General features: G+C 41.8%; 1 protein-coding gene across 8 annotated transcripts in view; it reads right to left on the minus strand.

Moving 5' to 3' along the window:
- The window catches only part of LRRFIP1 (LRR binding FLII interacting protein 1), a 257,901-nt gene that overhangs the window by 174,013 nt on the left and 67,401 nt on the right, over positions 1 to 16,487 (minus strand). For 7 of the 8 annotated variants that reach the window (XM_039341927.1, XM_039341928.1, XM_039341925.1 and 4 more), the window contains exon 2: positions 5,794 to 5,880. In XM_039341927.1, coding sequence (XP_039197861.1) covers positions 5,794 to 5,880 — 87 coding nt within the window. Of the gene's footprint in view, positions 1 to 5,793; positions 5,881 to 8,947; positions 9,054 to 16,487 lie in introns of those variants that run through there. The other variant, XM_039341921.1, reaches the window with a different exon arrangement.

Genomic DNA, 16,487 nt, shown 5'->3' on the forward strand with positions numbered 1-16,487 from the left:
TCTTCTTAAAAACTTCCAGTGTTGGAGCATTCACTGTTTCTGGAGGCAGGTTGTTCCACTGGTTAATTGCTCTCACTGTCAGGAAGTTTCTCCTTAGTTCTAGGTTGCTTCTCTCCTTGCTCAGTTTCCACCCATTGCTTCTTGTCCTGCCTTCAGGCGCTTTGGAAAATAGCTTGACTCCCTTTTCTTTGTGGCAGCCCCTGAGATATTGGAACACTGCTATCATGTCCCCCCTCGTCCTTCTCTTCATTAAACTAGACATACCCAATTCCAGCAGCCGTTCCTTATATGCTTTAGCCTCCAGTCCCCTAATCATCTTTGTTGCTCTGCTCTGTACTCTTTCCAGAGTCTCAACATCTTTTTTACATCATGGTGACCAAAACTGGATACAGTATTCCACGTGTGGCCTTACCAAGGCATTGTAAAGTGGTATTAACACTTCACGTGAACTTGATTCTATCCGTTACTACACTGTGTAGTAACAGAGCACTGTTGGCCTAGCACTGTGTTGGCCTTTTTGGCAGCTGCAGCACACTGCTGGCTCATATTTAGGTGATTGTCTACTAGGACTCCGAGATTCCTCTCACAGTTACTACTATTGAGCAAGGTGCCACCTATGCTGTACTTGTGCATTTAGTTTTTCTTGCCTAAATGTAGAACCTTGCTTTTTTCACCATTGAATTTCATTTTGTTAGATAGCGCCCAGTTTTTCAGCTGACTTGCTGGGCTTATTGCCAGATTTTGGTTTAGATTTAGACTTGGATTGTGCCTTAGCCGTGGCTTCTTGGGAAGGGGACTTGCGCTTAAGTTGCCTGCTTGAAACCGAAGCCTGTGACTCAGTGTTTTCTGCCATGTTAACCAAGAAGGATCCCAGCGATCACTGAAGGCGATCTCGATCTGCAAGAGACCGTCAGTTGCCCACCGCGATGGGGCTGACGTGCACGTGGATCAGCATGGTCCGGTCTACTGGCCAAACCGGATTCACGCTGTGCGTGTTAAGGCGCAGTCACAGGGACATCCAATTGAGTGACTAGATCTCACGTGTCTCACATAGTGGTGATGGTCAGGTTTTAAGAAGCAACCACTGGATGCAGAGAGGCAGAAGGCTAAGGTGTGTGAGGTATAAGTGGAAAGGCCCGGAGCCAATGAATTGCTCGTAGGTGACAAGAGGGAGAAAAGAGACTGCTAGATTAAACGATGGTCCTATGTGAATGGCTATCTGAGATGCCTAGCCTAGACTCTACCAGCACTTTAGGGTCTGCTTGGTCAAAAATCAGGTGCCTGTTATGGCCTAATACTGTTGTGGTGGTCTGGGCCCACGAGTGTCGAGGTTGCCGTCCGGCAAAATCAACCAAAATGGTGCCCGCAACAGTGAGGCAAGGGAGAACGGCCTTGATGAACTGCCCCCTTTGGTGAGATGAGAGACGCGCTAGTCTTGACCTCTGTCACACCGCCTATTTCTCGAGGGAATATTTTGCTGCGCCACAAAATGGCAGCCGCACTACCGGGATAGAGGCCCTGGGGGGGGCGAGAATCTGAGGCGATCGGGTAGCTTAGCTTTGATCGTGCAGAGACGTGCTTAAGATATTTTCATCCCCTGTGTAACCAGTTTTTAGTCTTTAGGTTGCTGCTGTTGCGCCAAACAGCTGAGAGGCACATCGGCGGTAACGGCGCCTTCCAGCAGCAGTGGAGGCTCTGTGGCTGAAAGACAGCTGGTAGGAAGTGATGTACTATAAGGTAGGCTTTCTGTCCACAGCAAAGCTCACTAGAACGGTTAATTCTGGCCTGTCAGCTTGAATGAGGTCAAGCTTCAGCAAGTCGCTGACGGCCAAACGGCTCCAAAATGGCGACCGCAAGTAGTTTTGGCCCTGACTGAGGGAGAAATGCCAGATGCCAAGCCGATCTTGAGATCGTGAGCTGAGCTCTTGCGTGCCTTAGGGGAAAACCTCCCCCGAAGACGGGCTGAGTTCCTCAGCTAAGGGGAAGGTCTCAGCTAACTGGCTGAGCTACAAAGGGAGAAAAAAACCCCCAGATAGCTATCTGAACTCCTGATAAAAGGAAGGAAATTTTTTTAAAAGGACAGAGGACAGAGTCCCCTGTAAAGGGAATAATCAGAGGCTGTGTAAACTCCAATCTTCCAGTCAAGAAGAATCCACTAATGGGTAGAAAAGGGAAATAGTTTCATCTAAATCAAACCTGCCAGAAGAACGAATTTGGGAGTCTAAGTTATCACATCCTCATGGGCGAACAGACTAAGTTGAAACTGGGAGGTACCAGGCAAGGACGGGCGTGACAACTTTGACAACCTAGTCTGATTGGGCAGGAGGACTGAAATAACCCATTGGTGGATTCTTCATCCATCATGCTGGAGAAGCATGCAATTTCATTGTAGACTAGGAAAGCCCTACCTTTTGAACCTGATAGATCTGTAATTGCTAGAAGAGGAAAAGAAGAAGCAACATATCAAGGCAAGCTTTTTCAGGACACCCATTATATAATGCACTTTTCCTAGATGCTAGTAAATGAGGAAACAGGGATGAAATACACTTCTAAAATGCAAAAGTCAAATAAGAGATAGACTTTGTAATGCTGTAAGGACCCACCCCACTTTACATCTTAAGAAGACAGAACTCTTGGAATATCTCTTCCAACAGGTATCTTTATTAAGAGAAGATGGTTGCAGGTGTTCTATACAGGATCTGAGGGGCCAACCCCTACCATTCAAGGTTTTAAGTGTTCCTAAGCAGCCCCCACCCCACTGTCCTTCCAGCGACAATCCCAAGCGTTACATTTCCACCCCTTTTTCCTCACCCGGCAGAAGAGAGACTTCAGAAAGTAGTAGATGAAAGGTGATGGCCATATTGTTATGGTCAGTCCTCTTGGTGAGATCCACATTCAGTCCCTTTGAAGTTTAATGAAGGAAGTGAGAGCCATAAAACCCCTTTGCTCATTCCCCTTCCCCTTCGTAGTATGACAGAATCCAGAGAGGGCAGAAATGGGGTTGATAACTAGAAATGAAATATAATTGGATTCTGACAAATGCACTTAAAATTGTTTTTGGATATAATATGATACTGTCAAAGGCTGAAATGAACACTCTTCTCTACAGAGGGCATCTACTGCATAACAATAAGTATTAGTTAGATCTGTACCCTACACAAATAATACAAAATTACCAATCCCCACCCAATATCCATATACTCATATTCCAAATAACAGTACAGGAAACTCCTATCACATTCTCATTAAACGCTAACTTAAAATTCAGTAGTAAATATAATCGTGAAATTTGTCTTGTAAAGCTTTACAAAGCTGATACAACCCAAAACAGATTTCCCAGTATATTTTTCTCAAAATGTAAGATGAAACAAGTATAATGTTGTACTAAATTGTTCAGTGCTTGTCTTCAGCTAAACCTACATTAACATCAACATCTGCTTTTTCTCCTTTTTCTCTTCTAATTTTTACTTCTGCAGGTTCTAATATTGAAAACCTTCTTTTTAGTTAAATGCAATCAGCATTTGTCATGCTAATTAAATTTAAGTATTCTGTATTTAAATTTAATTAGCATGACAAATGCCTGTTACATCATTTAAATTAGTATGTCTCTGTTTAAAATGTTCACTGGCTATACATGTGATAGTACAAAGCATCTCTTTTGAACGTCTTTATTTTATATAACCAATAAGGAGCTTGAGAGTATGCACACATGCATTATTGGAAATTAGTTAAGAATAAAAGAACTTTCATATTCAGAAACTAAGATTTTGTGAATCTTCTTTTTCCATGAGTGAAAGAAACCAGTTAGCTTTCAGAAGGCTCTGTTTCCAGGATCAGAAATGAACTGTATTTTTAACTTCCTAAAGGTTTCCCCTGAAGAACTGACTATAATTCACACCAAAGTAACATTTCTTTTTTTTCACTGATTAATTAATTTGGTTGAGCATGAAAATATGATAGTCATAGTAAGTCTTGACTATAGAAAAGCATCTAATACTCCCATGAGATTCTAGCAGAGAAAATGGCAAAACGTGGGCACCATCTGCTATTGTTAGATGGTTATGGATCTGGTTAAAAAATCATAGTCAACAAATAGCAATAGCACTTAGACTTATATACCACTTCACAGTGCTTTACAGCACTCTCTAAGCAGTATACAGAGTCAGCATATTTCCCCCAACAATCTGGGTCCTCATTTTACCAACCTCGGAAAGATGGAAGGCTGAGTCAACCTTGAGCCGGTGAGAACTGAACTGCCGAACTAACCAAATCAGCAAATCTTTGGATAATACAAAACTATAGAATATCTTAGAGAATAATATATTTGGGAAGGAAAAAATAAGGCATGGGTGTAGAATATAGTTCCCAGGTAAAACAAATGTGAGGATCATATTGGATCACTAACTGAACATGCAGCTACAAATAAACCAAATGTACTTTGAGGTTACTAAAACAGAAGTATAGTGTCAAGATCAGCATAAATTACTGTGCTTTTCTATTCTACATTAACACGTAAAAGAAAACCTATGGAGAAACAATTTATTAGAAATGCTGCCTTAAAGAGTTTCATAATACATCAGAGGGAATTCTCAACTCTTTTCCCTAGATATTTGAGATTGTTGTGATACTAAGTTGGTACAGCTATCCCAACTGGGTTATTAGACCCAGATCAATTACCAAGTGATAAGCTTCAGGAAGATCAGATTTTGTTGTAGGATCTTCCTTTAAGACAGTTCTCTCAGGTGGCATACCAACAGAGTTCTGGCCATTCTTTCTGGGCTTATAATTGGATGGACGTATGAAATTTTAAAAAAACTTTAAAGATTCCACTATCAGAAGAGTAACTACAACAGTAAGATTAAATAAAGTGGGGGAAAGACAGCATCTACACAATTGTTAAAGGATAACTTTCACACATGTTCATCTTCACTGTCTCAACTCACATAAATTTTAAATAGACCACACAAAATATGTTTAAGTAAAATTAATGTAATGAAGTTCTACACTGTTACGTAAAATAACTGTCATTTTCCCCAATGTTTAAAGATTGTTAGAATCAGGATGGAGAAAAACAAGCTTAGGATCAATCCAAGCAAAACAGAGTAGTTTTGGGTGAAGAAGCTATCTAGTTCCAAAGATATTCCATCTTTAGATCTGGATGAGGTCATTTATTTATCTATGAAACTTGTGAATTGGCTGCTCCAATCGATCACAATTCTGGGCATGCTCTCCCATGTCAAACTGTTTTATCAACTAAGTATACGTACACGTATACATATACATACATACAAATATACATACGTATATATAATATGTTTATGTGTGTGCATATTTGTATATGTATATATATTTTCTTTTCAGAGCGAGCATCAGAATTTCTTTTTTAATGCATGCCTGTCTGTTCACTGAAAAAAGAGACAATAACTGTTACCTTATCTTATAAAGTAGACATCTTCATTGATCTAAATCATTGCACCAATTTTGTACATATAATCAACAAGTTTTCATCTAAGTTGCATTCCTTAATAAACTGTTAAGTAAAGTCCTCAAGTAGGAAGAACTAAATGCATTTTATTTCTAAATATGCTTTTATTTTTTTCAAAAAAGCAATTACATGTATTTTACAAATGAATGTGAATATATGTTTATATATATTCATATATAAAGAGATAATTTCATAACATTCTTGCAATAGACACTAAGTATGATACTTACAACAATAATTTATCTATTTTATCCCAAATATCAAGAAACTCTTGTACTTCAGAATTCATTCAAAAAGCTGTCACATACCTCCTTTTGCTGCTTCTCAAGTTCTTTCATCCGAATTTCCCGTGCTTCAGCTCGTGCTGCACGCTTTGCCACAAGTCTTGCTTCACCCTACCAAAGGAAAAAATATATCACAAGATTGTAGCAATATCTAAACTGAACTAGTTTGAAGGTCCAGGCTCTTATCATATTGACTTTACAATTATAAACCTGTATAGCATGTTTAGATATAAACCTGTATAGTATGTTTAGTGTGGTGTAATGGCTAAGACACCATGCTAGAACCCTGAAGACCATGACTTCTAGTCCCACCTTTGACAGGAAGCCATCCAGGTGATCTTGGACCAGTCACTGTTTCTCAGCCCTAAGAAACAACAAGGGTAAACCATTTCTGAAAATCTTGCCAACCAAACTGGAGCCAACACTGACTTGATGGCACAGAAACATACAGAAACTATTTTTAGACATACTACGTTTGCAATTCCTGAATATTGCTGTGATGCAAACAATACAATAGGACAAGAGCAGTTATATCCATTTATTCAAGAGAAGGGGAAGAAATTGGAAAATTGAAAGTGTGGGAAAACCCTTGAGATCCTGGCTCAAGTCACTTTCCTCTAGATCCCTGGAACTCCAGCCCCTTTTCAGGCCAGATGTTTACTCAGGTATTCAAGAAGTATCTCACTGAGATAGTAGGGTGTTTTTTTTCTTTTTAGATAAACCTCTTTCGCCTATCTTAGGATGAGAAAAAAGTTCTCCCTATTTACAGTATAATAGGAAATTCTTTTATTAATAGGTAAGTGTTTGTTGAATGTGGACAAACTTGATAGTGAATAGCTCTTAAAGAGACTAATCTTCAGTAAGCAGTTTTGAAAACTTTTATAAAATAGAACTTTATTAGGACAAAGACATAAAAAAGCCATGAAAAAAGCAATCAAGATAATGACAGCTTACTCCTTCTGACTAAATTTATTTTTTATTTCATTTATTGATTTTTATCCTAAGTTTATTATTTTTATAAATAATTCAAGGTTGCAAACATACCTAATGCTCCTTCTTCATCCTATTTTCCTACAACAATTCAGTGAGATAAGCTGGCTGAGAGAGAAACTGATCCAAAGTCACCCAGCTGGCTTACATGCCTAAAGTGGGACTAGAACTAGTGTCCCTGATTTGTCGCCTTGTGTCTTCTTCACATTTCAATCTATTCTCTTTTTTCCTTCAATAACATCCATCAATCTGTTTTTCATAGCCAACAATGCAATCTCTTAACTCCCAATTTTATACCAGATTCTTCCCTTCTCCTTTTGAAAAAAAAATAAATATTAATTCTTTAAGGACAAATACTATAATATGGAATACTTGTTTTAGCACCTTTTACATATATAAATAAATCTATGGAATTTAGATGAAGTTTTAATTCCATTGAAACTTACAGTATTAAGGAATACAGGACTGGGTAGTTTGTCAAGGGGTAACCAGATGAATAGTCTCTATTACTTAGATACTACTTTTTCCAAGAATAATTTAATATTAATTGACAATAAGCTAGAGTTTCTCTTCATGTTCTTCATTCAGCACAATTAAAAACTGAAGCAAATGACTCAGTGTATTGTTATTGAAACATCAGGCTGACTTTAGCTGATTGATAAAGCAGCCATTAAAAGAAGTAAAAAAGGCAGGGCACTGAATTTTTCAAATTACGTAGAAAATTCCAATGCTGGAGTTGAAATGATGTTGTCAAATCTTTCTCTGCATTTATTTCTGTCTATATAAGGAAATAACTAAATATCCAAATATCCAAACATCTGGGAAAATATCTTATGAATGAAAGATTACCTCCATTCAGCAGACTATATTCCCTATAGCTTCTACTGAGCCTGTATGCAGCACTTAAAATTGATCTCAGGAATAGCTAATGTACATTTTCTTTTCCTTCTGGTTTCTGCTTTATGTTATTTAAACTACCCAGTTTGCTAGTATTTAAGCATTCAAAGAAATAGTTTCTATTTATTCTATGTCAAAGCACTTTGAAATATTTCACCTAGAAAAAACTAAGTCAAATTTTAGTAACATCCTCCCTTAAAAACTGTGTAATAAAGGCTTTTTCATGTCTTAAAATATCTTCATCTCCTTTCAATATCTCTGAGAAAACAATTCTAGAGAACAGAATGCTTGCTCACTACCTTTACTCTGTTGGATTTCTTTTAACTGATTTTAATGCCACTGCAATTTTATGTAGGAGATAATTGACAAAGTTATTTCTTCAGAACAAATCTGATACATTTGTTTATTAAAACCCATTCATAAATTGTTTACATAACAATAAAATACCAATTTAAAGAACAATTTTCCATCGGTGCCATATCGATAAAGGTACTTATTCCACTTCATTAATATTTAAGAACAGATTACAAACATGTTACACATTTGTACTCAAGCTTTTGTAGACTGAGAATCAGCTGCTTGGAATGGACATTTTAGTAACATTTGTTTTGAAAATTGTACTACTTCAACTTCCTAAATTTAGTATTGATTGATAGGTTACTTATAACTTTCCTTTCTAAATAGTTTAATGAAATGACATTATAATACATTATTTATACAATAATTTGTACAATACATTATTTATCCTTTATCCTTATATGAAGAGCAGCAGCTAATCTTAACTTGAATTGATCTCTAAAACAAGTAAGCAATTAATCGGAGACTTAAATGAAGAGGAAAGTACTGGGGAATCAAGAAACTTTGTTAAGTTTTAATATTAGTTTTCCTGGTACATTATTCAAATGAGAGAGAATATAAGCAGCATTTGAGCATTTACCAGTATTTGGGCATCTAATCTCAAGAATTCAAAAATGAATTGCAAAAACTATTACTCTTCTAAGCAAAACAAAGCCAGGAAATAAAAGCTTTATAATTCTATATAAAGATTAAAAAAACCTTTATCATTTCATTTTTAGTTTTTCATCTGTTTATTTGAGTTTTAAAGTTTCCCTGTCTAAAAGTCATTCTACTTCTGTTCTGGGAGCAGCCAAAGTAATAAGAAGAAATTAACTGTGCTGCTTCTAAAGATTTCTCTCTCTTTTTCTCTTCATTTCTTCTGAAGAAGATAGAGAATTATCCAAAATTTTCAGTTCTCTATGAAAAATATTTCCCTTTAGTCTCCCACTCTTACCTTCAAAATCTTCAATATGAAGTATATTAGGCTTCCCAGAATGTATACTGGAAATATAGCTTCCATTTCCCAGAATGTATACTGGGAAGAGAGGGAAACAATCATTTAGAACACTACTCCACCCCACCTAAGAGCTGCAAATCCTGATGCAGCAAGCAATCATTAGGATAAGAATGATGCAGAAACATGCACAACCTGATTTTCCTCCTTTCAGAGACACAAATTACAAATATAATTGCAACATGTTAGGATTTTTACTAGCCCAACAGGAAGAGAGAAAAATGCTGCTGTCAACACCCCTAGACAAACTTCATAAGTGAGTCAGGAAAAGGTGATGGTAAAGGTTTCTCTGTCCAGTTGTGTCTGACACTAGGGTGCAGTGTTCATCTCCATTTCTTGGCCAAAGGAGTGAGTGTTGTCCAAAAACATTTTTTGTGATCAAGTGGCCAGCATGGCTATATGCCAGAGGTGTACGGAATGCTGTTACCTTCCCACCCAAGTGGTACCTATTTATCTGTCATGCTTCAAAATGGCTAGGTGGGCAGGAGCTGGAGCAGAAACGAGAGCTCCCCCATTGTGCGGTGCTTGGGTCTTGAACCCAGGCTGTCAGCTTTCTAGCTGACAAGCTCAGCATCTTTAATAGCTGAACCACTGCACCCCTTGGGAATCAGAAAGTGTTTTAGAAATACAGTAAGATAGCAATTCTCAGCACTAATACAGAATTTTGCTCATAAAGTCTCAATTTCCAACATACTGAATTGTTAAGACGTATTTCTCTATTGTTTTAAGTTTTAAAATCAAAGGTCTGTAGTTTAAGACTCCACATGCTGGCAGCTATTACTGTCGATACAATTCCATCTATGTTTTCCCAAACTCTACTCATTATTAATTGGGTACATGAAAATTAGGCTCTCTGTCATTCTTTCTATCCAAGCATAAGCTATATATTTAATGGATTCTTTAATGCCCTAACTGCTTCTTCAATACTTTTGCTTTATTCTTTTCATATAAGCTATACTACCAGTATACTTCAGATTCATTTCCAAATACAATTGGTGTTTCAGAGCATGCAGGGATACAAACATAGCACTTGTCTCTAGCTCTTTAAAGAGTTGCACTTTTACTCAGGATTGCATGATACCTACAGATTGAAGCATAATCCCAGCTGCCTATAAAGTTATAGACAGGTGCTATATCACAACTCTGGATATTCCAAAGTACATTTGGGTTTTGAATTCAAAGCTCTGCAAAGCCTTAATATACAAAAGCCCAGTCTAGCACAATACCAACAAAGAGGAAAAATAACAGCTCTCAAAAGAAACCAGCATGGCTGCATAAAGAACTCTCTGACAAATTGAAAGATAAAAAGGACAAGTATAGAAAATGGAAAGAGGGACACAGAATATCAGCAAATAGCCCGAGCCTGCAAAGATGAAGTGAGGAAAGCCAAGGCTCAAAATGAACTAAGGCTTGTGACCAAAGTCAAAAATAACAAAAAAAGCTTCTTTCAACATGCAAAAAACAAGAAAATAGTGAAGGAAATGATTGGTCCATTAGTGGGTGAAAGTGGCAAGAAGGTGACAAGCAACAGGGAGAAAGCAGAACTATTTAACTCATTTTTTGCATCTGTCTTTACACAAAGGGAAAAAACAGACCAACTTATCAAAAAATAGTGCCATAAAAAACAGAATAGAAACACAAATTAAGATAGGCAAGAAAATGGTAAGTGAGCACCTGTCCAGCCTAGACAAGTTCAAATCGCCAGGACCACATGGATTATACCCCAAGGTTCTCAAGGAACTGGTAGATATGATCTCAGAACCACTGAACTATATTTTTCAAAGATCCTGGAGCACAGGGGAACTACCAGAGGACTGGAAAAGAGCTGATGTAGTTCCCATCTACAAAAAAGGGGGAAAAATGGACCCAGGAAATTACAGACCTATCAGCCTGACCTCAATACCTGGGAAGATCCTGGAAAAGATAATCAAACAACGAATCAGCGAACACCTAGAGGCAAACAAAGTCATTACTAAAAGCCAATATGGCTTGTCAAAAATAGATCATGCCAGACAAATCTTATTGCATTCTTTGACCAGGTGACAAAATTAGTGGATCAGAGGAATGCTGTGGACATAATTTAAGTAATTTGGACTTCAGTAAGGCATTTGATAAAGTAGATCACAACCTACTACTTGAGAAGATAGAAAAATGTGGGATAGACAGCATCACCACTAGATGGATCCGTAGCTGGCTGACCGGCCGTACTCAGCGGGTGCTCCTCAATGGAACTGCATCTACATGGAGGGAAGTGTGTAGTGGGGTGCCCCAGGGCTCTGTTCTGGGCCAGTGCTCTTCAACATCTTTATCAACGATTTGGACGAGGGGATAGATGGGGAACTCATCAAATTTGTAGACAACACCAAGCTGGCAGGAATAGCCAACACTTCAGAAGACAGGCTTAAGATACAGAAGGCTCTGGATAGACTTGAACACTGGGCGCTATCTAACAAAATGAAATTCAATGGTGAAAAAAGTAAGGTTCTACATTTAGGCAAGAAAAACCAAATGCACAGCTATACTATAGGGGGTACCTTGCTCAATAGTAGTAACTGTGAGAGGGATCTCGGAGTCCTAATGGACAATCACCTAAATATGAGCCAGCAGTGTGCTGCAGCTGCCAAAAGTGGCGTTCTTACCTGAATGCCTTTTCTCAGCATGATGATGTAGAATCCAACGGTGGTAATCTCAGCCTTCCTGCTCAGATGAGATTAAGTCAGAACTTTAGCCAGGCGTCCCTCTGAGTGTGTCTTCCCAGTTATTGACGAGGCGAAGTATCCATGATGAAGTCAGGCGCAATGGCTCCAGCAAAAAAACATGACACCTGCCTAGACTGCCTTAAAGGGAGGATGTGGATTCTACATCATCATGCTGAGAAAAGGCGTTCAGGTAAGACAACGCCCCTTCTCCAGTATGATGAATGTAGAATCCACCAGTGGGACATACCAAAGCCACTCATGTCCCTACGGGGAAGGAAAAGTCTAGGCTTGTGTCCCCTGAGAAGAAACAACTTGCTGTAGAACCCGTCTACCAAACGCAGCGTCCGCCGCTGCAAACCTATCAATCTTGTAATGCCTAACAAAGGAGGAAGGGGAGGACCACGTCGTTGCCCTACAGATCTCCTCGATCTAAGCCTGGGTGGACCAGGCCGCTGACGCAGCTGTACTGTGCGTCGAGTGAGCCATGATGTGTGAAGGAACTGGAAGTGACTGAGAAAGACAGGCCCTAGCAATGCATGCTCTGATCCACCTACCAATGGTCGAAGATGAGACCTTCTGACCCATGGCGGAGGGTTGAAAGGACACGAACAAGGCCTCCGACTTGCGAAAAGCCGAGGTTCACTTGACATAATGGTGCAGAGCCCTGCACACATCCAATTTATGCCACTGCCGTTCCAGACGATGTGATGGATTAGGACAAAAATTTGGAAGAACCAAATCCTGGGACCTGTGAAACCAGATATTGACCTTTGAAATGAAGGAAGGGTCCAATCTGAGGATCACCCTATCCTCAAAAAAGGTGCACAAATCACTCCTGACTGAGAGTGCGGCCAATTCTGAAATCGGCCTAGCCGATGTGATAGCAACTAAGAATGCCACTTTCAAAGACAGAAATTGAAGAGAACAAGACTTGAGAGGTTCGAATGGAGAAGAGTTTAAAGCCTGTAACGCCCTAGGCAGGTCCCAAGATGGATAATGATGCACTGCGGGCAGTCTAGCATTAACCGCCCCCTTCAGAAAAGCACTAACTGTCGGTTGTTGCGATAAAGTAACCAAGTTGTCACAGATAAGGACCGTTGACAAGGCCATGACCTGCCTCCGGATGGTACTAGGTGATAAACCCTTATTGATACCTTCTAGCAGATATTCCAATATGTTAGGAATGGTGACCGATAGCGGTCTGAGCTGTTGCCTAGTGCACCACGTGCAAAAATTCCTCCACGTGGCGTCATAAATCCTATTAGTCGAGGGGAACCTTGAGGCTTGAATCATTGAGATCACCCCGGACAAATAGGATTGCCTAGCTAAATTTTCCCGCTCAAGTGCCAGGCGGCCAATTGGAGCCACTGTGGATCTGGATGTTGAAGATTCTCTTGGCTGAGAGCCACTCGATCCGGGGGAATCCTTGTATGTTCATCGGGGAGGCAAAGAGATCCAGATGTGGATGACCGAATCTGATAGAGATTTCCCTGAATGGTGCCAGGTCCAGGCACCACTCCGAGTTGTCTACTGTGACCCTGCTCAGGGAATCTGCTTGCCGATTTGCCTCCCCCGATATGTGTTCCGCCCTGATGGAACCCAGAGTGGACTCTGCCCACAGACCTAGATCCAAGGCCTCCTGCATGAGTGACCAGGACCAAGTCCCTCCCTGTTTGTTGACGTGAGCCTTGGCTGCCACGTTGTCTGTCGGGATCAGGACGTGCTGTCCCGTCACTAGGGAGGAAAACCGTTGGAGTGCTAAGTTTATGGCTCTGAGTTCGAGCCAATTTATTTTGTGAGCTAGATCTGACCGGGACCACTGTCCCTGAGCCAGATGAATCTGAAGATGGGTGCTCCAACCGAACAGACTGGCGTCTATGGTCAAGGTGAGCCTGAGAGGCTCCTTGAAAATGGTTCCCTTGGTCATTGTGGATGAAGCCCACCATAGGAGGGATAACAGAGTATGGTGAGGAACCCTGACCCTTCTGGTGGATGAAGTGAGGTTCTGTTTTTGGAAGGGAAGGAGGAACCACTGAAGGCTTCTGGAATGAAGTCTGGCCCACGGAACGATCCCCATGCAAGACACCATCTTTCCCAGGAGTTGAGACAGCTGGACCAGAGGAACTATTTTCTCTCTCCGAACCTGGTGTACGAGCTTTCGGATGCTGACCCGACGCTCTTGTGAGAGATAGACCTTGCAAAGGTCTGAATCTATAATTGCACCTAGATGAAGGAGGCGCTTCGTGGGGATCGTGTGGCTCTTCTTGAAGTTCACAGAGAACCCGTGAACCTGAAGAGTATGTATCATGATTTCCAGGTCTGATTGAGCCGACCAGAAAGAACTGGACTGTACTAGGATGTCGTCTAGATAGCATTGTACGTGCACCGGCATCATCCTGAGGTGGGCCGCCAAGACTGCCAAAATTTTTGTGAAGACCCTTGGAGCTGAAGAAAAGCCAAAGGGAAGGGCCCTGTATTGGTAATGCCAGTGAGTGTAACAAAACTGAAAGAACCTGCGGTGCTCTGGAAGTATCCGGATGTGTAAGTATGCCTCTGTCAAATCTATGGAAGAGAGGAAGTCCCCTTTCCTGATGCTGGCCAGAATGGACTTTAGGGTCTGCATCTTGAACCTTCTGTAGGTCAAGAAGTAATTCAGGCCCTTTAGGTCCAGTATCACCCTCCATCCCCCTGAGGCTTGGGGAACCACGTACAGAATGGAGTAAAACCCCTCTCCTTCCTGTTCCTGTGGTACAGGTTCTATGGCCTTGATTTCTGTCAAATGGGAGATGGCCGTGGCTACCAATTGTGTCTTGGTTGCGTTTCGTGATACTGGACACTGTATGAAACGGTCTGGAGGAAGTGAGTAAAACTCTAGAGTGGGACTGTGTTTGATGGTCTCTCTGACCCAAGAGTCGGTGGTGGTAACCTCCCAAATGTCGGTGAACAGTGCCAAGCGACCCCCTATGGGAGAGTCCTCCTTGGCATCACTTGGACCGCCTGTAGGGATGGCCCCCCGAGCCCCGGAAAGGACGTTTGGACTGAAATTGGCCCTTGGCTCCAATGCTATGATGGTCCTGTTGAGGATCCTGCCTGGCTGGAAAGGATCATGAGCCTCTGGACCAATCCCAGGACTGCCTGGCCCGAAAGGGCTGCCTCCACTCCCAGGAATCACTGGGACGGAAAGCCTGCCTACGAAACTCCTGCTGGGGCCGCCTCTCCGACCTTTTGGGGGTGTGTGCCAGGATCTTACGTTTGTCCTTGCCCTCAATTATGTTTGGTTTGAGGACTGACCCGAATAAGTGTGTGCCACTATACTTGGCCGTCGACAGACGCCACTTGGACTTTAAGTCAGTCCACCACTGTTTCAGCCACAGTAGTCTATGAGAGGCAACTGTGGCTGCAATAGATCTAGCAGAGTACCTGGCCAAATGAAGAGAAGCATCTGCCATGTACTCCGAAGCTGCCACTAGCTTCCCTAGTGTCTGATGTGTCCGAACCTGATCAGGGGGAACGGTTGCCTGCAGTTCACGGAGCCACATGATTGATGCCCTTGCGAAGAAAGAGGATGAAGTCACAGCCTTGATCGCCCATGCCGAAGCCTGGTGAGCTCGACGGAGAGAGAACTCGAACTTCTTGTCCTCCGCCTTCAGAGCCTCAGCCATATCCCCTGGAATTGCAGATGTGGAAAACAAAGAAGTTAGAGGAGTGTCCACAGAAGGCACCTCTAAGAGGGAAGCAAATGAAGAAGAAACATTGAACAGTTTCTTCTCTGTACTATTAGGAGAGGGTAGAGTAGCCAGGGATGACCACTGTTTCTCCATCGTAATATGAAAGATATGCGGACAAGGAATCTGCTTCTCCTCCACAACCTGTTCTGCGAACAAGGGGTTAGACTCTTGGCTAGTGGAGGTGGAAGGTTTCTCTTCCTGTACTGAAGTGAGGTTGGCGGTGGTACAGGCCTTCATAAGTAGAGACCTAAAAAGGGTCAAAAAGACCCGAAATTGGGGCCTGCTCAGGCGCTGCTTTCTCATCCTCTGACATGGGTGTGTCGGATATCTCCAGGTCCACTGACCCCTCCTCCCCTAGCTGGGAGGAAGTCTCCGAGATACCGGAACCGGGGACTGTGGCACGTCCCACTTGAGAAGGAGGTATGGATGGAGGCGGTGGTGGTTGCAAGGGTCGCTGACTCCGAGAGGATGACATATATTGCGTAAACGCATGATGCATGAATGCCTGGAACTGTTCTGACCACATATCCCGTTGATCCACAGAACTAATCCCAGCCTCAGTTGGGATATACATAGTTTCAGGGCCCTGTTGTGTAGATGAAGATGAGGAGCGAGGGGGACCAACCTGTTCAGTTTCCCCCTGAGGAGACCATGCCCTAGGGGCATCATGTGAAGGTTCAAGTGGAGGCTCAAATGGAGAAGTGTCCAATGGAACGGGGGGGGGGAACCACTTCAGCTTCACTGGACATGAGCCTTTGGGCTTTGGAGAATTCCCTCTCCAATGCCAAATATCTCCTCGAGGCCTCTCGCTCGGCTGCCTTGGAGGGCTCTTTGGTGGAGATGTGTTTTGTCTTGGCTTTTTTCTTTCTCCCCACGTCCAAATCAGTTGATCTGCACTTTGTTTATGCGGGGGGAATACCAGAGCCCTGAGATGCCTGGGGCGAGGAACTGTCTGCCACTGTAGTCTAGATAATCCGGGTAGGAGATATCCAGAAGTGGGGGGGAACCCAAACACGCAGGTCTAATTGACAGAGATGGAAAACGATCCCTGCT

This window comes from Crotalus tigris, unplaced genomic scaffold, assembly GCF_016545835.1.
Source record: "Crotalus tigris isolate CLP2741 ecotype Arizona unplaced genomic scaffold, ASM1654583v1 scf7180000017774.6281472, whole genome shotgun sequence".
NCBI classification, from domain to species: domain Eukaryota; kingdom Metazoa; phylum Chordata; class Lepidosauria; order Squamata; family Viperidae; genus Crotalus; species Crotalus tigris.